Below are 25,748 nucleotides of genomic sequence, written 5' to 3'. Positions count from 1 at the left end.
ATATACACTGTAATGGTGCCGACATTGTGCATGCTCTGTTGCCTGTGTCTATGTGCCTGTGGTTCTGTCAGTGTGATCATGTGATGTATCTGACCCCAGGAATTTGTCAATAAAGTTTCCCCTTCCTGGGACAATGAATTCACGGTGTTCTTATTTCAATTTCCAAGAGTGTATAAAAACTGTAGGCTATTACATGTAGCGATTAGAAGTACAAGTCATTTTCTCTGTTGTGGGTTACTTGTTTTAAAAGTCTATCTCACCTTTGTCGTTGTTGCGTCTTTTCTTTTCCAGTTATCATCGCATATATCAACTGCTACAGCGTGAAGTTGGCAACAGCTGTGCAGAATCTGTTCACCGCTGCCAAGCTGGTTGCAATTTTTGTCATCGTCTGCGGTGGAATGTACAAGATAGGACATGGTAAGGAACACGTCTCTACTATACCTTCCAAAAATAAAAAATCGTAAGTAAGTAAAATAGATAAGGAAGATGAAGTAATGGGCTTTTCATGTCAGTTTTTGTGACAAAGTATTTAAACCTATTTGCTAGAGAATGTTGGAAGCTTTCCTGTACGAGTATCAAAACTGGCTTTTGAATTAGTGCATGCAAAACAGGCATTCCCCTCATGGAGACACGCAGTCAGCTAGCTCATATACATTTCTCGACATCTAATTAGCTGTGACTTATCCATAATTTATTACCAACTTTGATCGAACAGGTAATTTTGGTCCTTTCTTAGCGTAAAGTAAGCAATAATGTAAATTTTAGAAAACATCTTAAGAAATTTTACACCTTCATTCGTATACTTGAAACAATAGCCAAGACTCTTCAGCACAGTATTTGAGTACATTTACATCTACATCTACATCTACATCTTCATCTACATCGATACTCTGCAAAACACATTTAAGTGCCTGGCAGAGGGTAATCGAACCACCTTCACAATTCTCTATTATTCCAATCTCCTATAGCGCGCGGAAAGAATGAACACCTATATCTTTCCGTACGAGCCCTGATTTCCCTTATTTTATCGTGGTGATCGTTTCTCCCTATGTAGGTCGGGGTTAACAAAATATTTTGCATTCGGAGGAGAAAGTTGGTGACTGGAATTTCGTTAGAAGATTCCGTCGCAACGAAAAACGCCTTTCTTTTAATGATGTCCAGCCCAAATCCTGTATCATTTCTGTGACACTCTCTCCCATATTTCGCGATAAGACAAAACGTGCTGCCGTTCTTTGAACTTTTTCGATGTACTCCGTCAGTCCTATCTAGTAAGATTCCCACACCGCGTAGTAGTATTGTAAAACAGGACGGACAAGCGAAGTGTCCTGCCAATAAAACGTAATCTTTGGTTAGCCTTCCCCACTACATTTTCTGTGTGTTCCTCCAATTTAAGTAATTGTAATACCTAGGTATTTAGTTGAATTTACGGCTTTTAGATTAGACTGATTTATCGAGTTACCGAAGATTAACTAATTCCTTTTAGCAGTCATGTGGATGACCTCACACTTTTCGTTATTTAGGATCAACTGCCAATTTTCGCACCATTCATATATCTTTTCTAAATCGTTTTGCAATTCGTTTTGATCTTCTGATGACTTTATTAGTCGATAAACGACAGCGTCATCTGCAAACAACCTAAGACGGCTACTCAGACTGTCTCCCAAATCGTTTATATAGATTAGGAACAGCAAAGGCCTATAACACTTCCCTGGGGAACGCTAGAAATCACTCCTATTTTACTCGATGAATTTCCGTCAGTTACTACGAACTGGAACCTCTCTGACAGTAAATCACAAATCCGGTCACATAACAGACGATATTCCATAAGCACGCAATTTCACTTCGAGCCGCTTGTGTGGCACAGTGTCAAAAGCCTTCTGGAAATCCAGAAATACGGAATCGATCTGAAATCCCTTGTCAATAGCACTGAACGCTTCATGTGAATAAAGAGCTAGTTGTTTTCACAGGAACGATGTTTTCTAAACCCTTGTTGACTATGTCAATAGACAGTTTTCTTCGAGGTAATTAATGTTTGAACGCAATATATCTTCCAAAATCCTGCTGCTTATCGATGTTAACGATATGGGCCTGTAATTAAGTGATTTAAGTTGCTTCACTACTCCGAGGATATTTACTTCTACGTTACTCATGTTGGCAGCTGTTCTCGATTCGAATTCTGGAATATTATTTCGTTTTCTTTTGTGAAGGCATTTCGGAAGGCTGCGTTTAGTACCACTGCTTTGACAACACTGTCTTCGTTAGTGTCTCCATTGCTATCGCGTAGAGAAGGCCTTGATTGTTTCTTGCCGCTAACGTACTTCGCATACGACCAGAATCTCTTTGGATTCCCTGCCAGGTTTCGAGACAAAGTTTCGTTGTGGAAACTGTTATAAGTATCTCGCATTGAAGTATGCACTAAATTTCGAGCTTCTGTAAAAGATCGCCAATCTTTGCGTCTGTTTAGATTTGGTATGTTTGTTTCGTTGTTTCTGCAACAGTGTTCAACCTGTTTTGTGTACCAAGGAGGTTCCGCTCCGTCGTTTGTTAATTCATTTGGTATAAATCTCTTAATTGCTGCCGATACTATTTCTTTGAATTCAAGCCACATCTGGTCTACACTTATATTATTAATTTGGAATGGGTGGCGATTGTCCCTCAAGAAGGCGTCAAGTGAATTTTGTTCTGCTTTTTGTGAATAGGTATATTTTTCGCTTACTTTTGGAGAATTTTGGGATTACAATATTCTATCCCGCTACGACAACCCTGTGTTCGCTATTCTCTGTATCGGTTTTGATGCTCATTATTAACGCAGGATTAATTGTTGCTAAGAGGTCAAGTGTGTTTTCACAGCCGTTTACTATTCACGTGGGCTCATGAACTAACTGCTCGAAATAACTTTCAGAGAATGCGTTTAGCACAATTTCGAGTGATATTTTATGCGTACCTCCGGAATTAAACATGTACTTCGCCAACATATCGAGGGTACATAAAGCCACCTACAACTATTATCGTATGAGTCGCGTATTCGAGTAGATGTATCCACATTGTTGTGTCCAGAAAGTTATACATGAAATATCCATGATCATTCATTTATATAAATATCCTATGCTACACAAACAGTCACGTAGCACCCCTTCATATTCCTACACAAACTACTTAAGACAGAAGCCGTGAATTATTGTTTCTGTTGAAAGTAAATGTCCAAGCAGTTTCTTTTCTAAAAATCGGGAAGTTACTGACCAACTCTTGGCTATTGTTTTGAACAACGAGACTGTTATTCACTGCTGACTCCTTATTGCGACAACACTCGGTTATGACTTGAGTAGCAGTATGCGAAACTTTTGCAACTGATACAGAATGAGACTGCGAGGAATGTTCTTAAAATTATGGGCTTGTGTAGAGTGATATCGACAAATGTATTTCAAAATCTTTATAACACACGAACGTAATGCGGATGATAACAACTTTGCAACGTTGTTTCGTTGAAATCAAAGAGAGAGAAAATATTCATGGGAGAGAAATCCGTAATATCCAGTGCATCACACAATTCATTCAGGGCTAAAGGAATGAGCTTATGCGAAAGTCGCACACACGACGACAGGGTGAAAGTTGCTAGTGTGTTACAAAGATGGCATTAAATATGAATAAAATATTCGTGATGTTGGAACTTGCTACGCCGTAAAGTAAGTCAAGCCGATCAGAGGCAGGGATCCGTGTGGCATTGTTCTGGTTGTCTTGTCCGAAAATTACTTTGAGCAGATGTTTAGAGAACCAGCTCGTGAGAGCAACGTCATAGACCTCCTGCCAACAAACTGATTTAAACTTACCGAATCAGTTAACGTAGAAGAAGACAAGTATGTTCCGAGTAGGGTCTTAAGGGATGGGAAAGTCCCACGATGGTTTAATAGCCGCGTTACGGTTACGTAAACAAAGAACTTCATCTCAGATTCAAGAGAAGTAAAAACCTAGCTGACAAACAAAAGCTGAACGAAGCGAAAATCAGCGTAAGGAGAGCAATGAGAGAAGCGTTTAGTGACTTTGAAAGTTAAACGTTGTCAATCTAGACGAGCAAAAACCGTAAGAGGTTTTGATTGTTTGTTAAATCAATAAGTTGGTCAAAATCATCTATTCATTCACTCAGTGACCATACTGGCACCGAAACAGAAGACAACAGGGAGAAGACCGAAATACTGAATTCGGCCTTCCGAAATTGTTTCATCGTGATAGATCTCATGATAGATCCATTCTTTCAATCGTCGTACGAAAGTCGAAATGACTGCCGTGAAATATTAAGAGTTACTAGCCAGGGCAAAATTAAGTGGAATGACCACATAAAACAAATAGTGGGGAAAGCAGGTGGCAGACTCAGATTTATATGAAGAATCTTAAGGAAATGTAACTTATCCTCGAAGGAAGTTGCGTATATGGCGCTCGTCCGACCGATTCTTGAGTATTGTTCATCTGTCTGGGATCCCTAACAGATAGGACTGATAGAAGAGATAGAGAAGATCCAACGAATAGTGGCGCGTTTCATCACGGAATCGTTCAACCAGCGCGGGAGCCTTACGGAGATGCTCAACAAAGTCCATTGGCAAACGTTGTAAGAGAGGCGTTGTGCATCACTGAGAGATTTACTATTGAAATCTCGAGAGAGCGCTTTCCGAGGAGAGTCGGCCATGTTATTTCCTCCTACATACGTCTCGCGTGGTGACCAGAGGGAGAAAATTCGAGAAATAAGAGCCAATACAGAGGCTTACCGACAATCATTGTTCCCACGCGCTATTCGCAAGTTGGACTGGATTGTAGGGCCCAGTTAGTGGTACAAAAAGCACCCTCCGTCATAACCCATTATGGTGTATAAAACAACTGTACCAGCAGCAGTATTTCGTTGAAAAATTAACTGCGAGAAATCACTGTGCAAGATGTGGGCCACCTTTGGTGCACACTGACCAACATCAAATTCAAAAACTACTTTTTCAGCTGTGTTCAGACTGACCTGGAAAGAACCTAACTTGTTTTTGCGATTATTTGTTGCTGTGTAAGTGAAGCGGTTCGGCCACTGGAGGCCATAAATGAAACAGTAATCGCAGCGGTGCAATGGATGTCCAGGTTTCTTTTAGGATTCAAACGGGATCCTTCTTACTGATTACCTTACAGAAATACGAGGGCTATCCACAAAGTACATTACGTTTTGGAATTAAAAATAAAAAAAGTATTGGAATTATTTTTTTTATTATATACAGAAATTTGGGACAGAAAAGGCGTGATTTTAGTGGATTTCCTGGAAAGAGGCACTACAATAAACTCTCAAAGGTATTGCCAAACTCTGCACAACCTCAGAAGAGCAATACAAAACAAGCGCAGGGGAAAGTTGGCCTCAAAGATCTTGCTGATTCACGACAACGCCCGGGCCCACACGGCAAATGCCACTCGTCAAGTTCTCGAATCTTTTAAGTGGGAGTTGTTTCCTCATCCACCATACAGTCCCGACCTGGTACCGAGCGACTTCCACTTATTCCGAGCAATGAAGAAGTGGTTGGCTATGCAGCGTTTTGATGACGACGCACAGCTTCAAGAAGAGGTAACTACGTGGTTGAAGGCACAGGCGGCCGAATTTTACTACGAAGGAATTTCCAAGCTCGTCCATCGCTACGATAAGTGCTTTAATTTAAATGGCAACTATGTAGAAAAGTAGTATTTAAGTGTGGCTTTCATCTGTATATAATAAAAAAAATTCCAATACTTTATTTATTTTTAATTCCAAAACGTAATGTACTTTGAGGATAGCCCTCGTAGAACAATAACTACGTAAGTCTTCTGGGGCAACTAGACGAAAAAATACGTGATAAGAGGCCTAGACAGTGAAAGTGAAAAAAAGGTTTTTCCATCAGGATAATCCACCTGTGCGCAAATGTGCTTTGGCGACTAAAAACTGATGAATACCAACTACGAAACGTTTTAACACCTACTCTATTCACCGATTCGACACCCTCTGGCTCCATTTAAACTTACGTCTAAAGAAATTTGTGGCCGATAAACGCCTGTGGTTCAATAAAGTGATTATGGCAGTTTTATATGGTTATTTTATAAATTTTCCAAAATGACAATTCAAAGAGGAAGTATGCTGAATAACGCGTTACTTCATTCCCAGACCGAGCACTTTTCACCTAACCTATTACCTTTATTATGGTTTGCTGTGAAACTTTTTACATAAGGAGGAGAGGAAGGTGCCAAATATTAAGACAAATACTGCAAGCTTGCCTCAAGTTCCGCTCCGTTACTCTACGTTTATATGACGAGGTATGTAAAGCTGTTCTGCCGCGAAAAGAATAAAATGCACTGCATTAAATGATATATCTGTAGGCCGTATAACAGAAATCTCTCAGCCTTGTCCAGTGACCAGTGCTAGAAACTCTTGTCTCGAGATCGCACAAGCCCAGTACTGGAATAAAAGAAGAAATCTGTTATTAACGGCTCGGGCGCGAGGAGCTGCAATTCGAAGAGGGGACCCCCGGCTGATATGACGCGCGCTGCAGCCGCGTGACTGGGTCGACGAGAGTTGTAGCGGCCTGTGACGTCAGAGGTGGTCCAGAGATCAATATGAGCGCCAAGCGGCGCGCGCCGGAGTTCGGCAACCCATTCACGGCGGAGCTCCACAACTCCATTGACGCGCCGCAGACCGCGCGTCGCGCCGAACGACTTCGCCGCTTCTTTGGGCCACGAGGAGCACGTGCAGCGCAGCTGCCGCCCTCACGAACAAGTGCTCCACTTTTGTTTGGTTCTCTGGCCCCATGACGTGTTTACAGATATACTCTTATCACGCATAGACACGAGGACATAAACAGTACCTTACAGCAAATTTGAAAAATGGCGTGCGTTCAGCAACTGATTCACAAGTTACGGCAAGAAAAAGGAATAAAAGTGAGATACTGTTAGTACTTTCATCCTTCTTTACCTCCTCTGCATTACTGCAGATTACGTGTCACTGAGCACATTTGTACTGTGCATGCAGTACACGTGAGGTGCCTAGTTGTTTTCACTGCCCTGTGTGAAATACACAAGTTCTTGTACACTTCACGAGCCTGCTGTCTTCATGATGATGATGTCCCCAGCGCAGAAAACAGCACGCAAGTCGTGGATTCTTTTTTCTTGCGGCTGAAATTAACTTCGCAAGGAACTGCTGCTACGAATAAACTATAACTAATTTGGGATGCCACTCCCGTTTTTATTGATACAGACACGAGAAACTATTCTTGATCACAACGCATTGAACATATCTTTCCACAGTCATTATATCTGGCTAAAATAACATGAAATACATCCTGTCTACTGGAACCGTCAGAACTGGAGAATAAAATTACATGAATCAAATACTACTATTACAGACAACATGTCTGTACCTAGCGACGGTCGGAACTGTAGTAAATAAAATTACATGAAACAAATACTGCTATAACAGACAACATGTCTGTCTACTGGAACGTTCAGAACTGGAGAGTCGGACTGCCCGAAACACTTCGAGCGCCAAGCCAGCAAGGCGTGACCCGAACGTCACCGAAGTGCATCGGCAGTAATATCGTCAGTCTTTTGTTTTAGTAATACTTTGATTTTAATAATTTTGATATGACTGGTTGAGAGCTGTCTGTTTATTTAAAAATGAAGTAATTTGGATGATAGATTTAATTAATAATAGCAACTAAAGTTTAACGTTTTGGCGCCCTACCGCCGAACACAGCATCCAATCACAGAGCAGCAGCATCATGCATGCGGTCTTTCTCACGGGAATGGTACCGAGTCTAACATCTGTCACCGGTACCTCATCCCACATTGCGTCATCTCTATGCTTCTTGCATCTCCACTGCCCTGGGAATAGCTTCCTGGAGCCTAATATGATGGTTGAATAAGTCAGAAATATTACAAAGTACCGTACCAGGAAAAATCGGAAATTATAATCTTTTGTTATTTTCTCACTTTATTCTCCTGTTGTCACTCAGAGATCGCCGACTTACATTAGCGAAGTCACACTGCAATTGTGTTGCTTAAATCACCGCAGTTCTTCGACATATAGCACTATTTGTGTCTCGTCGTGAGCTTCACAGTTGCTCAGTAATATACTGCATCAATTCTTAAACACGTAACCATTAGATTGAAATGCTCATTCAGAATAAATGATTTTAGATTAGGTATATTGCGTAATGGCATAACTCCATTTAGTCATTCTGACTCAAGTTTTCTGTCGTTTTCGTCAATCACTTGAGTGTTATTTACTTCCAATGTTAACTTTTGCTTCATCGCTAATTAGCACAAAATCGACCAAACATTAAACAAAACCATTCATTTCACAGCATGTGTGTATGTGTGTGTGTGTGTGTGTGTGTGTGTGTGTGTGTGTGTGTGTGTGTGAGAGAGAGAGAGAGAGAGAGAGAGAGAGAGAGAGAGAGAGAGAGAGTAGGAGGTGGATTGGGGGGGTGTTAGTCACAACTTTAGCAAGGCCTTTCTGTTAGTTAAAAAAAATACTTCAGTTAAATTGAAATTCTGTGCCATATTGCGTACAATTTTAAAAGACTGAAGTACGCTATTACCATTACGTTAGACACGAATATCTTAACGGATCGTGTATTTCAATGAAATATGATTTTCTAATTTTTCAAAGTAAAAATATTGAGTATTCATTAGATTTCCTAACGAAAGAAGAAAATTAGAATCGACATTAATACCAAAGACGAAGCATTTTCTCAGGTGAAGAGGAATGGGAAAAGGAAGCAGCAATGACATATTTAGGAATCATGCAGATATATCCCTGTGTTGTTCAACAGACCCAAACCTGAAGAGTTGTACAAGGATCTGAAGCCTTCCGAATACGGGTACACCTCCCTTACAGTTGCGTCACCTTGCTCGGTTTAGTGTCAGTTCCTGTATGGGACCGATCTTAAAAGCACGGGGTTTCGAGTTTTCACAGTCTGAAATGTGACGAGTAGTCTCCCTGAATGAACACGTAACAATGCCTAGTAATTTGATAGCTTGCCCTCAAAACTCAGTGCGTCATTGTAAAATTAATATGAGTCTGTTAACTGCCCCGAGAGCGAGCGAAATGCTCTAGTGAACGAGCAAGACTATCAACTTAACGCCTCGTCGACAACAAGGTCAGCAGACATAGAAAAGTCTTCAAGTGGAGAAGGATGCTACAGGTAAATGCACGTAGCCTGTTGGAAAGTCTCGTTGCAGTAATCTCTAACGATTTACAGACATAACAGAAATCAGTACCGCGTATGGCTGGATAAGTACTCGAAACCAAGTAAAAGTCCAACGTCTTTAAACACGTCACTACTTCGCTCAGACACCGTAGGTCTTGCACGACATAACAAGTTGCAAATCTCTGATTTCGAAAAATACAGCGACATACGCAGTGAACTTGATGGAGATAAGCTGCTCTCCAAATAATTTACCCCTCAGCTTCGAAAAATGGTCTTGAGAACCGAGCTATCAGCGCAAAGCTCATTATACGCCGAAGCGCCAAAGAAACTGGTATAGACATACGTATTCAAATACAGAGATAGGTAAACAGGCAGAATACTGCACTGCGGGCGGCAACGCCTATATAAGACAACAAGTGTCTGGCGCAGTTGTTTGATCGGTTACTGCTGCTACAATGGCAGGTTATCAAGATTCAAGTGAGTTTGATCGTGTTGTTATATCTCCGAGGTAGAGATGAAGTTGGGACTTTCTCGTATGACCATTTCACAAGTGTACCGTTAATATCAGGAACCCGGTAAAACATTAAATCTCTGACATCTCTGCGTCCGGGAAAAGATCGTGAAAGAAAGGGACCAACGACGAATTAAGAGAATCGTTCAACGTGACAAAAGTGCAACCATTCCGCAAATTGCTGCAGATTTCAATCCTGAGCCATCAACAAGTGTCTGCGTGCGAACCATTCAACGAAACATCACCGATATGGGCTTTCGGAGCCGAAGGCCCTCTCATGTACCCTTGATGACTGCACGACACAAAGCTTTACGCCTCGTCTGGGCCCGCCAACACCGACATTGGACTGTTGATGATTGGAAACATGTTGCCTGTCCGGACGAGTCGCGTTTCAAATTGTATCGAGCGGATGGCCGTGTATGGGTATCGAGACAACCTCGTGAATCCATGGATCCTGCATGTCAGCAGGGGAGTGTTCAAGCTGGTGTACGTTCTGTAATGGTGTGGGGCGTGTACAGTTGGAGTGATATGGGACCCCTGAGACGTCTAGATGATAGGTGACACGTACGTAAGCATCTTACCTGATCACTTGCATCCATTCATGTCCATTGTGCATTTAGACGGACGTGGGCAATTCCAGTAGGACAATGCAACAGCCCACACGTCCAGTTTCTACAGAATGGCTCCAGGAACGCTCTTGTGAGTTTAAACACTTCCGATGGCCACCAAACTCCCCAGACAAGAACATTATTGAGCATATCTGGGATGCCTTGCAACGTGATGTTCAGAAGATATCTCCACCCCCTCGTACTCTTAAGGATTTATGGACATCCCTGCAGGATTCATGATATCCGTTCCATCCAGCACTACTTCAGACATTAGTCTAGTTTATGCCACGTCATGTTACGGCATATCTGCTTGATCGCGGCGGCCTTAAACGATATTAGGCAGGTGTACCAGTTTCTTTAATGAGGTCGCGCCAGCACTGTAATGTATACGAGTAGGAGAGGTAAGCTGAAACTATTACAACTATTACTCATCAGTAGATAGAGAGTCTTTTCATTGGTTCACACCCATATCTTATGGAGATGGGGAAGGGGGGGGGGGTGAATCAAAGTATGAACAAACATTGGGAGAAAACAATAATACAAACTATAGTCATTTCAGCATGTCAGGCGTCCCTCAGAAGGTTCGAATGGGGAGGTAAGGATGAATATTAATAAGGAGTTTGAGACAACATTCATGAGACATCAGTGGAAACATAACTCGGAATGAGGTGAACACATGGGGCACGTTAAAACAGCAGTATCTGTAGCACAGTACTGCTTACTTACACAGAGCCGGAAGTCATACGTTTAAATTCGTTGTGTAACTCTATTTACCGTTATAACGTCCTAAAAGAACAAGCTTCTGTTTGATATAAAATCGGCATAATTTTCAATATAACATGCTTTGTAAAATGTAAACTTTCATGGTCGAAAATGTCACAATTAATGAAATATCTCGGGCTGTTATGCTTTTGAAAATTTACTTTGTTATTATAACAATTTGTCATAAATATATCTCACTGAATTGTCCTTCAACAGGAATGTCGTAGAGATCAGTGTTGAGTTGGTGATCTGTTTATGTGAATCAGGTTGGTTGCGAGAGAAGGCTCTACAACGATTTTTCAGATTCGGTGCGCCAAATAACTCCAAAATATCAGTAAAATAAATTCATTTTTGGGTATATCTGGAGTTGTAAGTAGGACAAAATTGTCCATTCGCGGAAAATTCACGGACACTCCTACGACCTGTGTAGACTTGCTTGCTGCGGGGCCACCAGTGAGGGCGGGAATATCCTCCCAAGGGCTCTTTCTGATATACGAGTGAGCTTAGCGACTCCTGAGGACGTTAATGCCAAGCGCCGGCTACTATACGGTCTCGGGAGCTGCGAGCAAAAGGAGTAAGTCTCATGCCAACGGCTATACAATGTGAGTACGAAGTTAGTTCACTGTTCTTCTCTCCCGAAAGACAATGGCGTGTTGTAAGCAAGGACAGCACCTGCTCTGCCATGTATTCCACGTTAGCGATAGAGGGAAGACTACTATCAGGTTGTAAAACAGGCATCGATAGTTATCTACTCCTCCCACAAACTTTAGTTTTGGTTCCTGAAGAAGTTACTTTATTTACTTATGGCAAAGGAGACGCGTATAAAATTTTAATTACTTCCACAAATATGTTCCCCCCTCTCTTTGGTGACAATTTTTATCGTAATGGGCGGTTATAATTAAAGTGCAGCGACTCACAGAGATATAGTGTGGTCTGTAATTGCCGTACGGCAGCGAAACTTGGTGGACATTCTAATGCGTTAATGCGGAACCGATTTACGCTCCAAAAATTAGTTCCAGTTTTGGAAAACGGGTGCAAATCTGGCGTTGTGAGTGCAAGAAAGACGTACAGAATTTTTTTCATATGTTATGGGTTAGGAAAGGAACGTGGGCAGAAAAGGTCAAACAAATGAGAAAGGCACAATGTTGATTGCATTAGTAACCACCGCTTACACTATTTCTTCGATATGAGACCGGAGACGCCGACGAGATGCTGCATTCATAAAGCGACATCATCGACAGTGGCTCGCAGCAGTTACGGTGGAAACTGAGCAACGTGTTCCTGTGTACTGGCCTTCAGATCAGATAGAGAGTGAACGTGTCTCTTGTAAACGCGTTCTTTTAGATATCCCCAGGGCCAACACTCACGTGTATTCAGATCAGGTGATCGTGCAGGCCATGCACTTGGAACATCTCTGGAGATAACACGTTTGTGGAAGATTAGCATTAAGCAGATTTTCCATTTGGCTAGCGATATGAAGTGTTGCCCCCATCTTTCATGAAAACAGTGTTTTCCACACAGTTGCCCTCTTACAAAGCAGGAATCAAATTCCGTGCAAGCAAGTCTTGATAATGAAAAGGCGTCACGGTACACCTGACAAACCTCTCGATATATTCTCTTCAAAAAAGAAAGGGCCGACAATAAATGTGCTTGTGAGTCCACGCCACAGTCACGTATGGAGAATGTATTGATTCTTCTTGCATATCACGCGATTTAACAGTTCGCTGCACCCTGTTGCGCAAAATGTGCCTCGTCGCTCCATATATTGCCCACCCACACCTCGTGAACTTCGATCCGTGTCAGAAACCGAAGACCAAATTCCGAACGTTGCTGTAAATGCTCAACCGTCGGGATCTCGTACGTGTACCAGTGTAAAACAGACCAAAAAAGTTTCTGAAATGTTGACCATGGGATGGGCAACTCTAGAACTCTGGTGACACTGCACAAGCACTAGCACTACCCGTGAGTCTCTGTGTGTGTGTGAGGGGGGCGGGGGGGTGGGGCGTGCTACATGGTCAGTTACAGCAACAGTAGTCTCGTCAATAACTTCCACCGCTGTCGGTTAGTTCCTCTTCCAGGAGCCACACCAAGCTCACCAGTGTTTTCGAATTTCATTATCGTCCTTCTTAAACCATCTAATGACATCGCGCCTCCCCTAGGACCGATCTCTCAACGCAACACTGTAATGCTGCCGTTCATGTAAAACAGTTTCACCAACAGCGCACGGTCTCTCTTTTCGGTAGCCATACTCTTCACTCACGGCTTGTCATGACGGCGTGGAAAGCTTACCATCATACAATGTACGGTGCCAGATTTGTCCCTGAAGGTCACAACTGGAAGTAATTTGTTTTCCGCATTAACGTATTATCAATCTACCAAGTTTGGCTTCCACACGTCAATTACAGCCCAGACTGGACCTCCGTGGATAACTGCACTTTAATTTTAACTCACTGGACAAAATAACAGTGACCCCCTCCCGGTAGCTTTGCTGTACAACTGTTACCAGGTGGCCGTGTCACTCTTCATCGCTGATGCAAATAATGGGCGTGTATATGACAGTCGATTATATGAAAGCAGCACAGTAAGTTGGATCGACGTGGAGATGTGAGAGAACTGAGGAACGGAGCAGTGGTGGTTGGAATCGCCCATGGATGCAGGGTGGAGGAAATTGCACGATTTGTTAGTGTATAAGCGCCGACTGTACAATGTGTCTGCAAGGAATGGCGTTCCACTCGTCGCCAAGTAAAACGGAGTAAGAACAGGGAGAGGTACAGTCTGGGATCGGAGAGGAGTTGGCAGTCGGTTTCACGCCCGACAGCCATTGCTGCTGTCAGTCCATCTCAACCCGTTCCCGAGCAAACAGTACGAAGTTAACTGCACAGAGTAGACATTTGCGTACCTCTCAAAAGGCCGTTTCTCACAGCTGCACGTCTTAAATAGACCAAACCACACGAAAACTGTAGCAACTCAATGGAGGTGTGTAATGAGGTCCGACGAGAAGCGATTTTGCTTAATTTCAAATGATGCCAGACGTCGAGAGCACCGACACCGTAGGTGGTTCTCTGATGTACAGCTCTGTCATCTGAAACATTTATTTTGATTGGATATGAAAGTTCGAATCTTAGAGCGCATATTAGCGATCCTTATGTGCACCGCCAATGTACGTGTATTGGCTGTTTTCTTCTTTTGCCTTTTACTTTCTTTATTTTGACCGTCTTATCCAATCATTCTTCCTATATCTCTGTCCGATCTAAATGTGTGAGATCTCGACATTTCACAACATCCTGTTGTAATTTAACATTCGATAGGTTGATTGCCTAAATTCTTTGTTCTTAACGATTTTCTTGCTCGATGACGTGTACCAGTTTCGTCTAACAGGGCGCCATTGGATGGTCTTTTCACACCTTTTAGAGTACATGATGTAACGTCTAATCGCTCCGAAACAAAAAGTGGAATATTTTTCTCCTGGTTATCTTCTAACAAAAACAAACTTATGTTGATACAGTGTTGCTTTTATTGTAATTGGAGGCTTATCAGGAGGTCTTCCTCTTTGAGCTCTGTCGATTTGTTGGTTCTTAACTCTCCCTGGCAATCCATTCAAGCCACTAGTAGTGCTACAAGTTTGATCACTTGATTCCGTGGGATTGTCACGAGCAAGTATGGAAACACGTGTAATCTGTGGTATACCTGAGTAAGGCTTATCCAGTTGAGGTGTGGAAAAGACTGCATATGTTTCCCGCTAAGCACTGCTTCGCCAGAACAGCTATATACACTCCTGGAAATAGAAAAAAGAACACATTGACACCGGTGTGTCAGACCCACCATACTTGCTCCGGACACTGCGAGAGGGCTGTACAAGCAATGATCACACGCACGGCACAGCGGACACACCAGGAACCGCGGTGTTGGCCGTCGAATGCCGCTAGCTGCGCAGCATTTGTGCACCGCCGCCGTCAGTGTCAGCCAGTTTGCCGTGGCATACGGAGCTCCATCGCAGTCTTTAACACTGGAAGCATGCCGCGACAGCGTGGACGTGAACCGTATGTGCAGTTGACGGACTTTGAGCGAGGGTGTATAGTGGGCATGCGGGAGGCCGGGTGGACGTACCGCCGAATTGCTCAACACGTGGGGCGTGAGGTCTCCACAGTACATCGATGTTGTCGCCAGTGGTCGGCGGAAGGTGCACGTGCCCGTCGACCTGGGACCGGACCGCAGCGACGCACGGATGCACGCCAAGACCGTAGGATCCTACGCATTGCCGTAGGAGACCGTACCGCCACTTCCCAGCAAATTAGGGACACTGTTGCTCCTGGGGTATTGGCGAGGACCATTCGCAACCGTCTCCATGAAGCTGGGCTACGGTCCCGCACACCGTTAGGCCGTCTTCCGCTCACGCCCCAACATCGTGCAGCCCGCCTCCAGTGGTGTCGCGACAGGCGTGAATAGAGGGACGAATGGAGACGTGTCGTCTTCAGCGATGAGAGTCGCTTCTGCCTTGGTGCCAATGATGGTCGTATGCGTGTTTGGCGCCGTGCAGGTGAGCGCCACAATCAGGACTGCACACGACGGAGGCACACAGGGCCAACACCCGGCATCATGGTGTGGGGAGCGATCTCCTACACTGGCCGTACACCTCTGGTGATCGTCGAGGGGACACTGAATAGTGCACGGTACATCCAAACCGTCATCGAACCCATCGTTCTACCATTCCTAGACCGGCAAGGGAACTTGCTGTTCCAACAGGACAATGCACGTCCGCATGTATCCCGTGCCACCCAACGTGCTCTACAAGGTGTAAGTCAACTACCCTGGCCAGCAAGATCTCCGGATCTGTCCCCCATTGAGCATGTCGGACTGGATGAAGCGTCGTCTCACGCGGTCTGCACGTCCAGCACAAACGCTGGTCCAACTGAGGCGCCAAGTGGAAATGGCATGGCAAGCCGTTCCACAGGACTACATCCAGCATCTCTACGATCGTCTCCATGGGAGAATAGCAGCCTGCATTGCTGCGAAAGGTGGATATACACTGTACTAGTGCCGACATTGTGCATGCTCTGTTGCCTGTGTCTATGTGCCTGTGGTTCTGTCAGTGTGATCATGTGATGTATCTGACCCCAGGAATGTGTCAATAAAGTTTCCCCTTCCTGGGACAATGAATTCACGGTGTTCTTATTTCAATTTCCAGGAGTGTATCAATAAGTAGCTAGCTTTGATGCTAAGAGGTTTTCATAGAGGTTTTGACCATCTTCAAGAGCACACAAATTATGCCAGAATTCTCGCTCCTTATAATAAATCATTTTCCACCTCCGTGTGAGTTGTCATCGCTAAAACACAACTAGGGCTTACAGTTATAGACCCAAACTCGAGAATCCCGAGATCAGTAAACGTGTACGTAGCTTGTACAGTGAGGTGCTCACCATTTAGCATGACCTAGGCGGCAGATGCAGCTTGTCCATAGGACCGACGTTGATTATGGCAGACGATTTCACCACCAGTACTTGATCTTGAAGACACGATGTTGCGATGGTGTACAGATTCTATAGACGAGACGCCCCGCACAACTCATCAACAGAGGGCGTATGACATTTTACATAGCCATTGGCCTAAGATGGTGACGTCGTTAAGCTCGGTGGTCTTCCTGGTCCTATTCGAGGGAATGGATTTCCAAAATCATATATAACAACAAAAACACAACGATCTACTGCACAAACACTCATCGTTGCCATCCATGCGTCAGTGATACATCTTTTGGAACGCTACTCTGGGTAACCTGTTGTCGCCTGCCTCCCACTTCCTGTAACAAAGAAGGTGATGCAGTGCTGTAATCAAAGCTTATGATGGCAGTGTAGGTGAACAGGAGGAGCTGTACCAGAATCATAACAAAGGCAAAAGCCTAAATGTGACTCAACTGAAATTTATTATTCATTTCAAATTTGAAAATTAGCAGGAAAATTAAGCACTGAAATCGAGAGGAAAGAGTGCGTTAGTATTCAATATCGGGTTTCACATATGACCAAGCATCAATTAAAAGTAAGAAAAATTACAAAATGATATCAATGTTATGTGTGTATTTTATTTTACGAAATGCTGCAAGTAGTGATATATTGAGGGCTACTTACCTTCATCCAGAAACGCAGTGGTTCTCAGCGAGAGGTCATGTACCTTCTTCAAATTTTTTAAACAAATCTTGCACGACATGTAACATAAAGATACAGTGAGCTAAATACTGAAGTAAAGTTATAATTTTTATGGTAATATTCTCTCTCAATATGTGGCTGTCATATGGAGTACACCCTAATTGATCTATCCCAGATGGCAGCACAGCATGAATTTACTGTTGATAATGTATCAACAAGGTGACTAAAGATTCTGTTCCGACTGCGCCGCCGGCAGCTGCTGATGACGAGTGAAACGTTGTTGCAGGGAACACTCAGCACCTGGAGAACGCGTTCGATGGAACGACATCGTCCTTTGGGAACTTAGCGACGGCATTTTATACTGGCCTGTGGGCGTACGATGGCTGGAATAATCTCAACTACGCTACAGAAGAAATCAAAAATCCATCAAGGTAACTACTCTATCATTATTATAACCTACAAAACTGGACGCTCACTATTTTCGCGCTCTTTTTTTCAAAAATCACCACCATCATTTTCTTTCCTTCTCTGAGAGATAACAGTACTGATGATTGCATTTAGTATTAGAAGATACTGAAAACTAGTTTCTCACAAATAGTTTCTACGCCGGATAGTCCTTTTTTCTCAATTCGGAAATTCTTTACGTGTATCACAGGATGAATAGGCATGTTTTGTGTTTATTATACCGCACTGCGCGCCATTGCGGATACTGCGACCTATGTTAAATATTAAAGCTAAATCTTTATTAATGAAAAATCAGTTATAAGGCTAAAAGTCTCAAACACTTAGTGTTAACAAGTTATGACCTTAAAAAGATGTCACCTGACATTTAACTCGAATGTGTAAAAAAGTCATGTTTGTTGAAACAAATTTTAATTAGATCGCAAATGGTTGTAAACTTGAACTTGCACATCAGCTCACCTCGTTTGTCAAAGAATCGGCCAACTTGTTCCTTGGTGAAACCTGCTGCTTGTAATAAACTCGTAAATTCAGCTGTATTTAATCTTAACACTTCATGTATTTTTATAAGATAATAGTAAGAGTCCTTACCTGCTTTCAGTTTTGTCTTCTTGAAGCGATGTTTTACTTTCAGCTGCTCTACATGTTTGCACGCTAGATTTATAAACTCATCTTCACTAAAAAACGTAAGCTGGCTATCCAAATTCTTAACACATTCGTGCAATACTGTTTCCTCATCATCACTGAATTTTCTCGAAAAAAACCTTGTATTTTCCCTAATAGGTTTCATGACCACTCTTTGTTTTCCCATAAAGCTGTGCACCTATCATCCAATTTAGTTCTTGGAACTGAATATTTCTCATTCGCGTCTTTGATGGTTATTTCAAGAAATATAGCTTTTCTAGGCCTTTCTTCTTGTTATTTTAATCCCATTTATATCCTGACGTCTCCTCTTTGTCAGTTAAAGAAAACAAATAAAAACTTTATTTTTGAGCTATCTGTATTGTCCGTTACAACCAGAAACTGCTTTGTCCGATACAACCCGAAATTGCGGCTGTGGTAGTTTAACATTCACATTGTTATTACATGAGCTAGACACTGTTACAGCCTAAAGTAACGAGAATAATATCAGTTTTATCCAAAGATATAATGAAAATATATTACTAACTTGCAAACGAAACACAACACTACAAAATTAAGTTCGTGTACCGAAAAACTCAGTAGGAGCTGATAATGGATTTGTTTAGAAATAACTTCGCTGCTACCAGCCAAGATTTTCTTTTATTTATTTAATATACATGACGCCTTCCGGTTCAAAAATGGTTCAAATGGCTCTGAGTACTATGGGACTTAACATCTCAGGTCATCAGTTCCCTAGAACTTAGAACTACTTAAACCTAAGGACATCACACACGCCCATGCCCGACGCAGGATTCGAGCCTGCAACCGTAGCGGTCGCGCGGTTCCTGACTGAAGTGCCTAGAACCGCACGACCACTTCGGCCGGCACGCCTTCCGGGAAATGACTCCCATTTTCAAGTTTGTTCGTAATGTTTTTTATGTTTGAGGTTCTACAGAACGCACTGGAAAATGGGAATCATTTCCCGAAAATCGTCATGTAAAATATAAATAAAAGAAAATCGTGATTGGCAGCAGAATTTTTTTTTATAAACAAAGCCATTGTTTTCACAGTCGCAGGTTTTCACAACCCATTTCGAGTGGATCAGATCAGGAGCAGATAACCTGTTGCCACCCGGAAACGGACTATTTTATTTACTCAATATTACGTGAATAATCTGCACTGCATGGCGCAACAGGTGCTGTCCCTAGCGCTAGAGTTAATAGACAGCTCTTGTTCGATACAACTCGGTATCCGATGCTACCCGACCATCCTCAAAACACACCATATACAGAGGCGGACAAAAGTATTCGGACACTGGCAGTAATCAGAGAAGTAAACCTCAAATGTGTTTTTAACTCAAAACATATATTTTATTCTTTAAAAATGTGTAATACATATGTCAGTCTGAACATATGCAGAACAAAAAGTAACAAAACACGCCTTACATTAAAAAAAAAGACAATTGAAATATGAAATGGGCAAAAGTATTCAGACACTCAGCAGTCAGTATTTGGTAATGCGTCTCTTTCTCTGTATTACAGCCTACGTCTTTGTGGCATGAAGAAAACGACCTTTTTCGTTATATCCGAACCGATATTCACCCATTCTTATTCTATCAATGCACGCAAAAATACGTCAAACTGCTCACATGTCGTTTGCGTAGTCCCGTTTTCAGTTCATTCCAGATGATTTTCGATGGTATTGAGGTCCGGAGACTGCGGTGGGGTAATGAGGCGATGAGGTGTGTTGTATAGGATCGACTGACAGTTTCCGCCGTATGCTTGAGATCATTGTCTTGTTGGAAATAAGTCACCTCCAATATCCAACTCCACAGCGCTTTTCATAAGATTTTGTTTGAGTGTATCGAGATTGACAAATTTGTCCATGGTGCCTTCAATAAAGACAAGCTCGCCAACACCTCTGGAATACGTGCATCCCCACACCATCACACTGCTATCTCCATGTTTGATGGTTGATTGCGTGTTTTTGGGCTCCCATTCTGTGTTTGCTTAACGCCACACTAAACTGCTGCCATCCACGTGGCTCAAAGTAAATTTGCATTCATCAACCCACATAATCTTGTCCCAAAGGGTCACATCCTTGCCGACGAGTTCTTCTGCAAAAACCATCCTTTTTTTGCGTTACACTTACTGACGAACTGTTTGCGCCTTGTCACTCTGGCGTTGTACCCAGCACTGTTCACCCATCTGCGCACTGTTCTAACACCAGGGGCCGTTGTCCGCGGGTCGTTTTTCACCATTCGAACTATCTACCTCTTGTCTCTGTTCGTGAGTTGCTGAGGACACCCCTGTGGTGGATGACTGAGAAAGTTTTTCTTCTTTCCATTCCTGGACGATACTAAATATAGTTTTTAGGTTTCGGTTGACGACTTTGCCTATTTCTGCATTCATGTATGCCAAGAATCAATAGATACTATATTTGTTCGATGAAAACAATAGAGACTGCGGCTACTTTTTGTAACTCTCGATAGGATATACGAGAGAGTACGAATGTCGGAAGTGCGTGTTAATTGATATTAATCGTCAATGATAAATATTCTCTTCCGAAACATAATTTAACAAATATCAGAGCAACATACCACAAAGGATTCGATAATTTAATTTTGTGAATGAGTATTAGAACACCAAAGGCATTTAATCAAAAAATACGCCTTATAAATAACCACTGTCATATTTAAGTGTAACAGTAGAAAAAATACGTTATATACGTAAGTGCAGCAGTAGTAGTAGTAGTACTTAGTAGCACCAACAACTGTAGTAGTCATAGTAGTAGTATAGTAGTAGTGGTACATTTACCTGTTTTCTGCGTCTCTATCGATGTGTTTGCAACATGTGAACAACAGAAATTCAATAATAACGTGGATGATACTTCTAGTACAGTAGAAGTGAAAATTTTAAGTCACCTAACAAAAGAAAATTGAAAGTCCTTTCCAACTTAATTGAGAGATTCTATTGCAAAATTGTGCTTCTGTCATATTCTTGACCAAAGTAAACAAAATTAAATTACTAACATTATTTACAACTTCGGTGACAGCATAAGGAAAGAGGTACATTATCCACTGTTTGATGCTTACTGATGATATACACGATGACATGTAACCAAAGAAGAAAGTAGACAACGTCTGGAGAAATGGGGGAACTATCTGAGAGGGTGGAGTGAGTGCAAATATAACAAAAACAGATTTGGCGAAGCTGCAGAGAAACGAAGAGGCTACAAATAGGCCGTAGTAGATATGGCCGCAATAAGTAAGTTTAGATAGTTCGGTTTACTCGTTCATCAAAGTGACAAACTGAGAGGGACATAATCAGCGCATTTTCCAGCTATGTAGCAGCAAAAACTATTAGGCGAACTGCACATGATTGTGTTCAGATTAGTAATACCGCAGACAATAAGGACATTGACTGAATTCTGCAGTGAATGTTGCTTAAACCCAGCCATTTTTACTATATGGGTTTTATCTTTGACAGACATATCTCGAAGACCACTCATTTTATAAATTCTGTTCACGTGTTTAATTTTCTTAACTGTTGTTGTTGTTGTGGTCTTCAGTCCTGAGAACTGATTTGATGCAGCTCTCCATGATACTCTAACCTGTGCAAGCTTCTTCATCTCCCAGTACCTACTGCAACGTACATCCTTCTGAATCTGGTTGGTGTATTCTTCTCTTGGTCTCCCTCTACGATTTTTAACCTCCACGCTGCCCTCCAATACTAAATTGGTGATCCCTTGATACTTCAGAACATGTTCTACCAACCGATCCCTTCTTCTAGTCAAGTTGTGCCACAAGCTTCTCTTCTCCCCAATCCTATTCTACACCTCCTCATAAGTTATGTGATCTACCCATCTAATCTTCAGCATTCTTCTGTAGCAGCACATTTCGAAAGCTTCTATTCTGTTCTTGTCTAAACTAGTTATCGTCCATGTCTCACTTCCATACATGGCTACACTCCATACAAATACTTTCAGAAACGACTTCCTGACACTTAAATCTATACTAGATGTGAACAAATTTCTCTTCTTCAGAAACGCTTTACTTGCCATTGCCAGTCTACATTCTATATCATCTCTACTTCGACCATCATCAGTTATTTTGCTCCTCAAATAGCGAAACTCCTTTACTACTTTAAGTGTCTCATTTCCTAATCTAATTCCCTCAGCATCACCCGACTTAATTCGACTACATTCCATTATCCTCGTTTTGCTTTTGTTGATGTTCGTCTTATATCCTCCTTTCAAGACACTATCCATTCCGTTCAACTGCTCTTCCAAGTCCTTTGCTGTCTCAGACAGAATTACAATGTCATCGGCGAACCTCAAAGTTTTTATTTCTTCTCCGTGGATTTTAATATTTACTCCGAATTTTTCTTTTGTTTCCTTCATTACTCGCTCAATATACAGACTGAATAACACCGGGGAGAGGCTACAACCCTGTCTCACTCCCTCCCCAACCACTGCTTCCCTTTCATGCCCCTCGACTCTTATAACTGCCATCTGGTTTCTATACAAATTGTAAATAGCTTTTCGCTCCCTATATTTTACCCCCGCCACCTTCAGAATTTGTAAGAGAGTATTCCAGTCAACATTGTCAAAAGCTTTCTCTAAGTCTACAAATGCTAGAAATTTAGGTTTGCCTTTCCTTAATCTATTTTCTAAGATAAGCCGTAGGGTCAGTATTGCCTCACGTGTTCCAATATTTCTACGGAATCCAAACTGATCTTCCCCGAGGTCGGCTTCTACTAGTTTTTCCATTCGTCTGTAAAGAATTCGCGTTAGTGTTTTGCAGCCGTGACATATTAAACTGATAGTTCGGTAATTTTCACATCTGTCAACACCTGCTTTCTTTGGGATTGGAATTATTATATTCTTCTTGAAGTCTGAGGGTATTTCGCCTGTCTCATACATCTTGCTCACCAGATGGTTGAGTTTTGTCAGGACTGGCTCTCCCAAGGCCGTCAGTAGTTCTAATGGTTGTTGTCTACTCCCGGGGCTTTCTTTCCACTTATGTCCTTCAGTGCTCTGTCAAACTCCTCACGCAGTATCATATCTCCCATTTCATCTTCATCTACATTCTCTTCCATCTCCATAATATTGTCCTCAAGTACATCGCCCTTGTATAGACCCTCTATATACTCCTTCCACCTTTCTGCTTTCTCTTCTTTGCTTAGAACTGGGTTTCCATCTGAGCTCTTGATATTCATACAAGTTTCTCTCTTTTCTCCAAAGGTCTCTTTAATTTTCCTGTAGGCAGTATCTACCTGACCCCTAGTGAGATAAGCCTCTACATCCTTACATTTATCCTCTAGCCATCCCTGCTTAGCCATTTTGCACTTCTTGTCGATATCATTTTTGAGACGTTTGTATTCCTTTTTGCCTGCTTCATTTACTGCATTTTTATATTTTCTCCTTTCATCAATTAAATTCAATATTTCTTCTGTTACCCAAGGATTTCTAGCAGCCCTCGTCTTTTTACCTACTTTATCCTCTGCTGCCTTCACTACTTCATCCCTCAGAGCTACCCATTCTTCTTCTACTGTATTTCTTTCCCCTATTCCTGTCAATTGTCCCCTTATGCTCTCCCTGAAACTCTGTACAACCTCTGGTTCTTTCAGTTTATCCAGGTCCCATCTCCTTAAATTACCACCTTTTTGCAGTTTCTTCAATTTTAATCTACAGTTCATAACCAATAGATTGTGGTCAGAGTCCACATATGCCCCTGGAAATGTCTTATAATTTAAAACCTGGTTCCTAAATCTCTGTCTTACCATTACATAATCTATCTCCAGGCTTCTTCCATGTATACAACCTTCTTTTATGATTCTTGGACCAAGTGTTAGCAATTATTAAGTTGTGCTCTGTGCAAAATTCTACCAGGCGGCTTCCTCTTTCATTTCTTACCCCAAATCCATATTCACCTACTACGGTTCATTCTCTCCCTTTTCCTATACCGAATTCCAGTCATCCATGACTATTAAATTTTCGTCTCCCTTCACTATCTGAATAATTTCTTTCATTTCATCATACATTTCTTCAATTTCTTCGTCATCTGCAGAGCTAGTTGGCATATAAACTTGTACTACTGTAGTAGGCGTGGGCTTCGTGTCTATCTTGGCCACAATAATGCGTTCACTATGCTGTTTGTAGTAGCTTACCCGCATTCCTATTTTTTTATTCATTATTAAACCTACTCCTGCATTGCCCCTATTTGACTTTGTATTTATAACCCTGTATTCGCCAGTCCAAAAGTCTTGTTCTTCCTGCCATCGAACTTCACTAATTCCCACTATATCTAACCTTAACCTATACATTTCCCTTTTCAAATTTTCTAACCTACCTGCCCGATTAAGGGATCTGACATTCCACGCTCCGATCCGTAGAACGCCAGTTTTCTTTCTCCTGATAACGACGTCCTCCTGAGTAGTCCCCGCCCGGAGATCCGAATGAGGGACTATTTTACCTCCAGAATATTTTACCCAAGAGAACGCCATCATATTTAACCATACAGTAAAGCTGCATGCCCTCGGGAAAAATTACGGCTGTAGTTTCCCCTTGCTTTCAACCGTTCGCAGTACCAGCACAGCATGGCCGTCTTGGTTAGTGTTACAAGGCCAGATCAGTCAATCATCCAGACTGTTGCCCCTGCAACTACTGAAAAGACTGCTGCCCCTCTTCAGGAACCACACGTTTGTCTGGCCTCTCAACAGATACCCCTCCGTTGTGGTTGCACCTACGGTACGGCTATCTGTATCGCTGAGGCACGCAAGCCTCCCCACCAACGGCAAGGTCCATGGTTCATGGGGGGTTTCTTAACTGGCAATCGTATTATAACTGTGAAGTGCATTGCAGTTACGCACCAGTGAAGACATGAAGTGGTACTGCTAACGAAGTTATAATCTGGAAAGGAAAGGTAAGCTGCATAAAGTGTACACAATAATATAAAACTTTTCTTCACGCAGAGGCAAAAACCGTCTTGATAGACTAGATTAGATTAGATTAGTACTTGTTCCATAGATCATGAAAAAGACACTTCGTAATGATGTGGCACGTTCCAGGTTAATAAAAGGTTACATGACACTTAATATTTTTAATTTTTTGTGTTAGTTGGGGAAATTACCCACTCACTATACCCAAAAGTTCATCTAATGAGTAGAAGGAGTTGCCATTAAGAAATTCTTTTAATTTCCTTTTAAATTCTATATGACTATCTGTCAGGCTTTTGAGGCTATTAGGTAAGTGACCAAAGACTTTTGTGGCAGCATAAATTTATCCCCTTCTGAGCCAAAGTTAGATTTAATCTTGAGTAGTGAAGATCATCCTTTCCCCTAGTGTTGTAGCCATGTACACTGCTATTACTTTTGAATTCGTTCGGATTGTTAATAACAAATTTCATAGGTGAATACATGTATATTGAGGCTACAGTGAATATCTCTAGCTCTTT

At 42.1% G+C, this 25,748-nt stretch overlaps 1 protein-coding gene across 4 annotated transcripts in view; it reads left to right on the top strand.

The window, feature by feature from the left end:
* LOC126298679 (b(0,+)-type amino acid transporter 1) overlaps nt 1-25,748 on the top strand; it is a 634,347-nt gene that overhangs the window by 500,077 nt on the left and 108,522 nt on the right. For all 4 annotated transcript variants that reach the window (XM_049990114.1, XM_049990113.1, XM_049990115.1 and 1 more), the window contains exons 5-6: nt 292-417; nt 17,499-17,643. In XM_049990114.1, coding sequence (XP_049846071.1) covers nt 292-417; nt 17,499-17,643 — 271 coding nt within the window. The remainder of the gene's footprint in view (nt 1-291; nt 418-17,498; nt 17,644-25,748) is intronic.

This window comes from Schistocerca gregaria, chromosome X, assembly GCF_023897955.1.
Source record: "Schistocerca gregaria isolate iqSchGreg1 chromosome X, iqSchGreg1.2, whole genome shotgun sequence".
Classification (NCBI taxonomy): Eukaryota; Metazoa; Arthropoda; class Insecta; order Orthoptera; family Acrididae; genus Schistocerca; species Schistocerca gregaria.
The sequence above is the reverse complement of the archived record's forward strand: the minus strand, read 5'-3'. Positions and strand labels throughout refer to the sequence as shown.